We start from the raw sequence: 10705 nt of genomic DNA on the forward strand, positions 1-10705 counted from the left end.
TGGCTCTGTGGGTGCCCCTCACTCCTGACCCGGAGCCCCCTGCTATCCTAGCCCTGGACTCTCTTCCCCCCCAGCTCTACCAGTGACTCTCAATCCTGACCTGCAGCCTCCTGCTTTCCCAGTCGTATGCCCCCCCTGTGTTCTGCTGGTGCCCCTCAATCCTGACCCGCAGCCCCCTGGTTGCCCAGCTCTGTGGGTGCCCCTCAGTCCTGACCTGCAGCCCCCTGTTACCCCAGCCCCCGCTCTTCTGGTTCCCCTCCGTGCGGACCCGCAGCCGCTGAGTGCATCTCTTCCTCGCAGAATGGCTGAGCAGGACGTGGAGAACGAGCTGCTGGATTATGAGGAGGATGAGGAGCCCCAGGTGGTGGCGGATGCGGTTCCTCCTCCAGCAAAGAAGGACGTGAAAGGCTCCTACGTGTCCATCCACAGCTCGGGCTTCCGGGATTTCCTGCTCAAACCTGAGCTGCTGCGAGCCATTGTGGACTGTGGCTTTGAGCACCCGTCTGAAGGTAGGAGCGGAGCCGAGGCCCCCGGCCCCCAGGAGCGCAACCCCCTTGCCAGCCCGCCTGGGAGGAGCTGCGGGCGGGGGCCGTAGAGAGCGGCGCTGCCTGGTGAGAGCTGCGGGGGGACGGGGGCGTCGGCAAGGGAGTGAGATCCTCAAATCTGCCCTGCCAAGTGGGGAAGCAGGGGCTCAGTAGGGGGCGCTCTCTCCTGCAGTCAGTGCTGGCCCCAGTGTGGCACTAGGGAGCGCTGTGCTGCAGGGAGTGGGGTGGGACTAGGGGCCGCTCTCCCCGCCAGTCAGTGTTGGTCCCAGTGCGGTACTAGGGGGAGCTGTGCTACAGGAAGTGGGGTGGGACTCAGCAGGGGGTGCTCTCCCCGGCAGTCAGTGCTGGTCCCAGTGCTACAGTGCGGCACTAGGAAACGCTGTGCTGCAGAGAGTGGGGTGGGACTAGGGGCCGCTCTCCCCGGCAGTCAGTGTTGGTCCCAGTGCGGTACTAGGGGGAGCTGTGCTACAGGAAGTGGGGTGGGACTCAGCAGGGGGTGCTCTCCCCTGGCAGTCAGTGCTGGTCCCAGTGCGGTACTAGGGGGAGCTGTGCTACAGGAAGTGGGGTGGGACTAGGGGCCGCTCTCCCCGCCAGTCAGTGTTGGTCCCAGTGCGGTACTAGGGGGAGCTGTGCTACAGGAAGTGAGGTGGGACTCAGCAGGGGGTGCTCTCCCCTGGCAGTCAATGCTGGTTCCAGTGCTCCAGTGTGGCACTAGGAGGCGCCGTGCTGCATGCAGTGAGGTGGGACTCAGCAGGGGAGGCTCTCCCCTGGCAGTGCTGGTCCCAGTGTGGCACTAGGGGGTGCTGTGCTGCAGGGAGTGGGGTGGGACTCAGTAGGGGGCCCCCTCCCCGGCAGTCATTGCTGGTCCCAGTGTGGCACTAGGGTGCGCTGTATCCCTGGGAGTGGGGTGGGACTCACTAGATGGTGCTGACCCTAATGCCCCAGAGCAGGAGGGGCGTAGGGTTTAGTGGGTTAGAGCAGGGGGCTGGGAGTCAGGACTCCTGGGTTTTATCCCCAGCTCTGCCTCGATCTGCTGTGCCCCTTGTAACTGCCATGCGTCCGCCCTTGCTCCCACAGTGCAGCATGAGTGCATCCCACAGGCCATCCTTGGCATGGACGTGCTGTGCCAGGCCAAGTCGGGCATGGGCAAGACGGCCGTCTTTGTGCTGGCCACGCTGCAGCAGATCGAGCCGGTGGATGGACAGGTACGGGGGGGGCGGGTGCCTGTGTGTATGTCTGGCCTGGGCTGGGGGATTTGCTGAGGGAGAGGAGCAGGCGTGCCTCCCGGCCCCCTCGCCTCTCTCTGCCCCAATCCACGTGGGAAGGGACCCGGGTCACCCGCATGGCTGTGGGGTGGACTTGGCAAGGAGAACATAAGAATGGCCACACGGGTCCAGCTAGCCCAGTGTCCTGCCACTAGAGGGCTGGCACCGGATGCCGAGAGGGAATGAGCATGGCAGGGCAATTAGCGAGTGATCCATCCATCCCTTGTCCCCCGGTCCCAGGTTTAGGGACACCCAGAGCCTGGGGCTGCATCCTTGACCATCTTGGCTCATAGGCGTTGCTGGACCTCTCCTGCAGGAACTAACTCCTTTTCTGAGCCCAGTTATATTTTTGTCCACCTCTTGCCTGCGCTGTTGCTCGTTAAGCAGACGAAGGCCACGCGTGTTTCACAGCGAGGGGGGTTAACCCCAGGAACGGACGCGAAGGGCAGGGTTGGATTCTCTGTCTCGATGCCTTGCATGCGAGCCGCCCTGGGGAAGGTGCCTTAGCCTGACGCGCTGTTGGGCTCAGTACAGGGGTGAGGGGGGGCTGGTCCCTGGCCGTGCTACACAGGAGATTGGGTTTTATGGTCCCTTCTGGCCTGAAACTCCTGGGAAGCGGATCCCTGGGAGGCCGATTCTGGACCCGCCCCTGGGGTGACTGTGGGGTGCTGCTGACGCAGGGGGAGAATCCAGTGTGGATGGGGCCGTGTATTTCTCTAGCCTAGGGGTCCGGGACAGGCTGCTGCTGAGAACCAGCCCTTCTGCTTTCAAATCTGACTGTGGTGGGGGTGGGGGCAGGGGTCCCTGGTGGGGGTCACGCTGGGCTGTGGGGGTGGCACCACCCAGCGATGCTGGAGGATCCCCAGAGCGGGTACGGACCGGGCAGCAGCGGGTTGGGCTCGCCGTGTTGTGCGAGGCTGCTGTGGTGCTGATCTGAGAGCTGGCGAACTCGCTGCATGTGAACGCTCTGAAGCCGTCACTGAGCCAGCGAGATGGGCCTTGAGAGCCTGCTTCCCCCCAGCCCGCCCTGCTGCCCCCGGCACTGCAGGGAGCCTGGTGCTTTGCCCACGCCTGGCTGGGGGTGGGCGAGCGGGTTGGCCTGCCTGGGCACTGCTGCCATGTGTCTGGCTCTCCAGTGACTGCCCCGGGGGGATGGCTCAGACACACCAGCCTGGCACTGGGCTGGTGCTGTGATACCCCCTGGATCCTGCCCCAGGACAGCCTCCCAGCGGGCCGTAGCCACGCGTGGATCTGGGAGGACGTCGCTCAGGCCACAAGCCCCTTGTTCTGGGGCCTGCCGGAGCTGGATGCCCATCCCCCAGGGCTGGCAGTCACCGAACTCTGCTCTGCTGAGCCCGGGCCACTGGGGACCAAGGCCTGCCCCGGAGCCAGGCACCAGAGCAATCCTGGCTAGCAATGGGGCCTGTCCCTGCTGTTGTAGGGGGCCAGCGTGCTGCACCCCAGAACTGGCCGCATTAGTGGGCAGTGAATCCTGCGGGGACAGTGCTCCTATGCCGAAAGGGGGCATGTCTGAGACGAGGTGATGGCTGGGGGGGGGGCTGGGAATGGAGTAACAGACACTGCTGCTCCGGGGCTGCTGTTGGGAACCAGCCCTGTGCTGGGGGGAGATCCCCCCCCCCCGTTCCTGGGCTGGGGGAGCCTTTCGGGGGCTTTGGCCCTGCCCTGTCGGGTGGCAAGACCTTGTTCGGGGCTTCAGGAGAAGGGTGGGTGGGGGTGTTTGCTGCTGCAGGGTGGGGCAATGCCACGGGAGGGGGCATGGACCCCAATGCTCTGGATTAGTCCGGTCTCCATGGGTGTGGGGGGAGCTCTGAAAGCTCAGGGAAGGGGCAAAGATGGGGGCACCTGTTCTCTGGGATTTGGGGGAGGGAGTGGCTGTCCCTGGGTGGGGGCGTCGGGCTGTGTCCCGGGGAAGAGGAGGGCAGGGTCTCTCGTGGGGCGCTGGGGTGACCCCGTCTCTCTCCCCCTCCCAGGTGTCGGTGCTGGTGATGTGCCACACGCGGGAGCTGGCGTTCCAGATCAGCAAGGAGTACGAACGCTTCTCCAAGTACATGCCCAGCGTCAAGGTGAGCCAGGCCCCCCGGCGTCGAGGGGAACCCCCTCCCCCACACCCCTGGTGCCCCCCGTGGAGCCACGAGTGTTATTCAGCCTGGCTCCAGGGGGTGAGGGGTGTGGGGAGTATCCCCCCCTTCCAGGGGACACGGCCTTGGAGACACAGCCCCCCTCCTCCATCCCCAGCATGAGCCCCCTAGCAGCTGCCTGCATGACTGTGTTGAGGGCCTGAAACTTGGAAGCTGCAAGGGTGGGTCTCCGTCTCCTCCGTGCTCGTGTGGGAGACCCAGAGTGTGGCTGGGGGTGGGTCAGGACTCCTGGGTTCTTTCCAAGCTCTGGGTGTCAGGACTCCTGGGTTCTAGTTTACGCTCTGCCACTAAACTGCCCTTGGACAAGGCCTGTCCCCCCGTCTCAGTTTCCCCCAGTGGGAGGGGAGGGACGCTCCCCTAGCCCCAGGCGTGCTCTGTGCTGGGGTTCGCTGCCTGGCCGCTGACCCTGCTGTTCCCCCGGCCGCCTGCAGGTGGGGGTGTTCTTCGGGGGCCTGTCCATCAAGAAGGACGAGGAGGTGCTGAAGAAGAACTGCCCCCACATCGTGGTGGGGACCCCGGGGCGCATCCTGGCCCTGGTGCGCAACAAAAGCCTCAACTTGCGCAGCGTCAAACACTTCGTGCTGGACGAGTGCGACAAGATGCTGGAGCAGCTTGGTGAGATGGGGGGGGGGGGGGGGCGGGGGCATGGCGGGGGACGACCCCCAGAGGGTCCCAACCTGCCCGGGGTACCTGAGGCCTAGGGGCTGTCTGCATCATCTGTCAGGACTCCTGGGTTCTAATCCCAGCCCTGGGAGGGGAGTGGGGCCTAGTGGTTAGAGCAGGTGGGGGTTGGGAGTCAGGACTCCTGGGTTCTGTTCCCTGGCCTGGGAGGGGAGTGGGGCCTAGTGGTTAGAGTGGGGGAGAATGGGGGGTGGGGGGGCATGGCTCCTGGGTTCTATCCCCACTCCCCTCCCAGCGCTGGGAATACATAACAGGCTATGAACCTTCTACAGCTGCCTGGGTGGAGGGCGTCTCCTTCTTCTGGGTCAGGGATGGCGCCAACTAGTTTTGCCCTAGGGATCCTGCCAGCATCAGGCCCGGACCTGCCTGATGCCAGGGGCTGCCCAGTCACGGGGGCCCGGCTGTGTGTCCCTGGGTCCTGCTGGTCTGAAGCCCAGGCCGGTGTGTCGGGGGTGTGACCCCAGGCCTTGGGGGAGTGGGGGAGCTGCAGGGGGATGGGGGAGGCTGACTGCAGGGGATCAAACAGTCTGAGTTTAAGCCACCTGCTGTGGGGAGCGACTTGGGGGGGCTCAGCTGGCTCTGATGTCAGGGGTGGCTGGAGCTGTGACCCCAGGGGCTGGTTCTGGGCCCGATTCCCAGAGTTGGGCCGGGGGGTTATCGCGAGGGCCCGCCCCCCGAGCATCCCCCCAGCCGTCTCCAGTGCAGTGACCCCCTCCCTCCCCACAGACATGCGGCGGGACGTGCAGGAGATCTTCCGGCTGACGCCCCACGAGAAGCAGTGCATGATGTTCAGCGCCACCCTCAGCAAGGAGATCCGGCCTGTCTGCAGGAAGTTCATGCAGGACGTGAGTCACCTGCCGCCTGGCCCATTTCCCCCCTCCCCATCCCTCTCTGTTACTGGCCTACCCCTGCTGCCTGGCCCATCTCCCCCCAACTCCCCTCTTGGGCCTGCCCCTCCACCCATTCCCCTCTGCCACCGGTCTACCCCCTGCCAATCACCTCCTGCCCCCCACCCCATTCCCTCCCGTGTGGGCCGCCCGGCCTGCCCCCTGGCCCCTCACCCCTCATGGGCCTGGTCCCTAGCCGGGAAAGTGACCCTCGATCCCTACCGCCGGCTGGGCTCAGCACTGAACAGTCCTAAGCCTCCGGGCCTGGCTGCCAGCAACTCACCCAGCACCTGCTGACTTGGTGGGGGCACCCAGCCAGGTCTACTGCTCCGGGCTGGTGGCAGCCTGGGAGGGGCCAGCTGCTCTGGGGTTCCTGACGCCCTCACGCAGGGTCCCTGGGACCCCAGCGCTCTCTGTGGGAGGGTCTGCTGCCGAAAGCCGTCCTGCCACGCTGGCTGCTCGGAGCCCTGCCAGGCCCTGGCACAGCAAGGGTTGGCAGCCCTATGCCCCGGCACATCCGTAGCCTGGGTGAGGCAGGCGCTGCTGTGGGGGTGTTGCTGATCCATGCTGGAGGTGGAGTTTTGATCCGCTCAGTGGCTGGGCGGTGTGGGGAGGGTAAGGGTCTACTACAGCTGCTGTTGAAGGGAGCTCCTCCCCTGGCTCAAGTGGTGGAGCCCCTGCTATTAGTTCCGGGTTCAAACCGGGGGTGGGGGGGTCGGCTCACGGGGGGCTGGGTTGAAGCCCCTTTGGCAGCGAGGGGGTGTCGCTGAGCTGCCCCCTTTCTCCCCAGCCCATGGAGGTGTTCGTGGACGACGAGACCAAGCTGACGCTGCACGGCCTGCAGCAGTACTACGTCAAGCTGAAGGACAGCGAGAAGAACCGTAAGCTCTTCGACCTGCTGGACGTGCTGGAGTTCAACCAGGTGTGTGGGGGCAGGGGGGCTCGGGGGCGGGACGCCTGGGTGGGGAGTGGGGGGCAGGGGTTGGGGGGGGGGGCTGGAGCAGGACTCCTGGGTTCTGGCTGGCTGTGACACTGGGGCCAGGCTATCGATCCGAGCCACCCACAGCGCTAGGCCCCTGGGAGATCCAGGAGAGGGGGGTTAGAGCGTGCTCAGTCTCCTCGGGCCACACTGTGGGGGGGGGGGGGGAACACCCCCAGATGGGAGACCAGCGCAGGACAGGCCCTTTGGACTCCACTGCAGCAGAGGTGGGGTGTGTGGATGGCTGGGCAGAGGGGGCAGGTGCAGGATTGACCTGGGGGGTCTGATCCCAGGCAAGATCTGGGGGCTGGGCCGGGCTGGGGTTGAACAGCTGGTCCCCCTGTGCTGATGGGGTGGGGGCAGGGAGGGGGTGGAGCGGTCTGACAAGGTGGGGGGTCTGCCTGCTAACTCTCCGACCCTCCCCCAGGTGGTGATCTTCGTCAAGTCGGTGCAGCGCTGCATGGCACTGGCCCAGCTGCTGGTGGAGCAGAACTTCCCGGCCATCGCCATCCACCGGGGCATGTCGCAGGAGGAGAGGTGGGTGCTGGGCTGGCTGGGGGGAGGGGCGGGGCCTGGCCTGGCCTGGGAGGGATGTTGAGTCTCATTGACCTGATTCGTGCTGGCACCAGGCTCTGGGAGGGAAGCAGGGCCTAGTGGTTGGAGCAGGGCTGGGGTCTCAGGTGTGATTCTCCCCCAGGCTGTCCCGGTACCAGCAGTTCAAGGATTTCCAGCGCCGCATCCTGGTGGCCACCAACCTGTTCGGGCGGGGGATGGACATTGAGCGTGTCAACATCGTCTTCAACTACGACATGCCCGAGGACTCGGACACCTACCTGCACCGGGTGAGCTCTGCCGCTGGGGAGAGCCGGGCCTGGCTTCTGACCCTGCACCTTCCGGCCCGGGAGAGCCGGGCCCTGCCTGCCACCGGGGGCCTGACCCTGCGGCTGCTGGCCCGGGCATTGGGGCGGAGCCTCATTGCCCCCAGGCTCTGCCCAACATTGGGAGCCCAGCACCCCAGGCCCGGCTCCTGTTACTGGAGCAAGTGTTTGAGGCTGAGGCGCCCTGGCTGGCAGGCGGTGTGGCCCTGGCCACCCAGGGATGGGTTTGATCTGGGCCTGTTGGGATGTGGGGGGGTTATCAGGCAGGGAGGGTGCTTGGCAAGTGGCCCCTGCTGATGCCCCCATGGGGTTGAGGGGCCAAGCCTGGGGGTCTCAGAGCTGCCTTCCCCCCCCCTCCAGCTGCATCGCCCAGGGTGGGTCACAGAACCACCCCAGCCAGGCGCTCTGTCTTCAGGCCCCATGCCCTGCCACACCTGCGCTGGGCTCCCAGTCGGTAGCAGCTTCCTAGTGGGAGGAGCTCCCGGCAGGAACCCAGGAGTCCAGTGCCCTGCCTGTCACATGGTGCTGGTGGGCGTGGCTCCGGGAGGCCCCTCCCCACTGACAGCCCCTCCCTGCTCATTGCAGGTGGCGCGTGCCGGGCGCTTTGGCACCAAGGGCCTGGCCATCACCTTCGTGTCGGACGAGGGCGACGCCAAGATCCTCAACGAGGTGCAGGATCGCTTCGAGGTGAACGTGGCTGAGCTGCCAGAGGAGATCGACATTTCCACGTACAGTACGTACCCGCCAGGGGCAGCCCTCGGCCCTTCGCCCTCCCCCCAGGAGGCTCTTGCCCAAATCCTGTCTTTCTGGGGGACGTCCCAGCTGGGGAGCGCCATGCCCTGAGGGCGCCCAGGTGCTATGGTGATGGGCCTGTAGATTACACTCAGCATGGGGTGGGGCCTCTCCTGATCTCTATGCTTGTGGATTGGTAGCAGCCACCGACACCTCCCCCCATCACCTCTGCCCCCGTGATTGTAGAGGTGGCCGCTGTGCCAGCTGCTCTGGGGGCCACAGCTTAGTGGTGGAGCCCCCTAGTGGTGGGGAGTGAGTCTGAGTCAGGTCACAGTGAAGAACTGAATGGGGTGGGGGAGCCCTCTGGTGGCAGAAGTGGGATTAACAGCATCTTTCTCTTGCAGTTGAACAGAGCCGATAACCGGATCGGACCCCCCTGCCCAGAACCAGCCCGGCTGCTCTTTTTAACCCTTTGTAAGCCAGATCACGGGTATTTCATTTTTTTTATGCAGTTTTTAAACCTGTAGATGTGTGTAAGAGTGTCTCAAATAAACTTTTTATTACCAAGTGCCTGTGGTGGAGTTTTAGCTTCTTGATGGGCTCAGTGAGATTGAAATTTGTTTTGTGTGTAATGGCACTCTGCACTGGAGGGTCTAATTAATTTTAAATGCCTTGTCTGATACTGTATATCTGGACTGGAAAGTGGTTGCAGCTGTTCACAATAGCTGTGTCCCACCCCAGAGATGGCTGCATCTATCTGTGTGATTAAAAACTGTTTCAAAGTATTGTGTTTTTCTCCCTGAGACACTGGGAGTCAGGACTCCTGGGTTCTATCCCAGCATTGAGGGGAAGTAGGGTGTCGTGTAGGTCGGGGGGACGCTATCCTAGGAAGCAGTGATGCTGGAAAAAGATTTGGGGTTGTGGTGGACAATCAGCTGAAGATAAGCTCCCACTGCAATGTTGTAGCTAAAGGATGCGTGAAGAGGGGACGCTCAGGTAGGAGGAGGGAGGTTATTTTACTCTGTACCTGGCACTGGTCTGAGTGCCGCTTAACTAGTGTCCAGCTCTGGTGTCCCCACTTCCAGCCAGAGGCTGATCAATTGGAGAGAGGCCAGAAGGCCCGTGAGGATTCGCAAACCTGCCCTGTAGTGACAGACTCCAGGAGCTCAATTGGATTAGCAGAGACAGGGAAGGGGTGACTGGGTCAGTCTATAGGGACTGTGATCACGGGCTCTTCAGTCTCACAGTCAAAGGGCTGGAAGTGAGACCGTCACACTGGAAATCGGCAGGGAGGGTAAATGAACCCGGGACAGCTTCCCCGGGGGCGTGGTGGATTCTCAGCACTGGCCCTTTCCCAATGGAGCCGGGACGTTCTGCTCTCAATGGAGCAGGAGTGAATCCAGGGAGGGCGGGGGCCTGTTCTGCAGCTGGTTGGACTTCGAGGGTCACCGTGGGCCCAGCTGCCCTTAGAACGTGTCATCTAGAGCAGGGGTAGGCAACCTATGGCACGCGTGCCGAAGGCGGCACACGAGCTGATTTTCAGTGGCACTCGCACTGCCCAGGTCCTGGCCACCGATCCAGGGGGCTCTGCATTTTAATTTTAAATGAAGCTTCTTAAACATTTTAAAAACCTTATTTACTTTACGTACAACAATAGTTTAGTTAAATATTATAGACTTATAGAAAGAGACCTTTTAAAAACGTTAAAATGTATTACTGGCACTCGAAAACTTAAATTACAGTGAATAAATGAAGACTTGGCACACCACTTCTGAAAGGTTGCCGACCCCTGATCTAGAGGGTTAGAGCAGCGGGGGCTGGGAGTCAGGACTCCTGAGTTCTCTCCAGCCACCACACACGTGGCTCCTCGAAGCAGCTGTTTTTGTCACAAAACTTAATATTTTAATAACTTTAAAAAGATCATTTTTAAAACCAGTGTCCCCAGTGAGACACAGACAGCCGAGCCCTGGGGGCCGCCGCAGGCTGGGGTCGCTTGCCTCCTTCAGCTCCGGCCGTGTCGTACCGTCATCGAAGCCAAGGGCGGTGGCTGGTGCTGCAGTGCCTGGGGGGAGGGGCGGGATCCTCTCAGGAGGGGTTCATCACTGCTGGCTGGATTCATCCCCACTGCCCGCGCACAGCCCGGCCCAGCATCGTACCGCAGGCGGTGCCGGGGACCCGGTCGTACCAAAGGGAAAGGCGCCCCCTGTGGCCAGAGGACATCGCGTCGGAGCTGAGCGGCTGCCCTGTTGGCGTTGCTATTGCTGGCGATGCTGGCCGCGCGCAGGCCTGGGGCTGGTGAGTGCCCAGCGGGTGGGGGCAGCTGGGCAGCGTAACGGTGCCCCCCGCTGCCTGGCAGGTTCCGCTGGGCAACCGTTGAAGCATCTGCATGCGGCGAGTCCGGGTGCGTGGTGGGTCTCTGCTCACGGGCAGGGCCAGGCCGGGGGCCGGGTTTTCTCATGTGCAAAGCTGCGGTGTCCGGAAATGGGCTGAGTGCAAGAGTGCTACAACCCTGACTCCTGTGACGGCTGGAGCCCCTGCTGGGAAAGGGGTGGGAGGTTAGAGCAGAACTCGACCCCCCC

The 10705-nt window shown here is 63.4% G+C and overlaps 2 protein-coding genes across 2 annotated transcripts in view; one reads left to right on the plus strand and one right to left on the minus strand.

Moving 5' to 3' along the window:
* Positions 1–275: 275 nt before the first annotated feature.
* On the plus strand, positions 276–8695 carry DDX39A (DExD-box helicase 39A). The gene is made up of 10 exons (XM_034791951.1): positions 276–509; positions 1623–1750; positions 3802–3894; positions 4401–4584; positions 5377–5495; positions 6328–6459; positions 6944–7053; positions 7214–7358; positions 7980–8127; positions 8531–8695. Exons 1-10 carry the CDS (start codon positions 302–304, stop codon positions 8545–8547), a joined length of 1284 nt encoding a protein of 427 aa, XP_034647842.1. The 5' UTR covers positions 276–301; the 3' UTR covers positions 8548–8695.
* Positions 8696–10005: 1310 nt separating this feature from the next.
* ADGRE5 (adhesion G protein-coupled receptor E5) overlaps positions 10006–10705 on the minus strand; it is a 28505-nt gene continuing 27805 nt past the window's right edge. Inside the window, exon 20 of the mRNA XM_034792835.1 lies at positions 10006–10660. Within this exon, the coding sequence (XP_034648726.1) occupies positions 10628–10660 (33 nt within the window). The 3' untranslated portion in view covers positions 10006–10627. The remainder of the gene's footprint in view (positions 10661–10705) is intronic.

The sequence above is a fragment of the Trachemys scripta genome, chromosome 16, assembly GCF_013100865.1.
Source record: "Trachemys scripta elegans isolate TJP31775 chromosome 16, CAS_Tse_1.0, whole genome shotgun sequence".
Taxonomy (NCBI): domain Eukaryota; kingdom Metazoa; phylum Chordata; order Testudines; family Emydidae; genus Trachemys; species Trachemys scripta.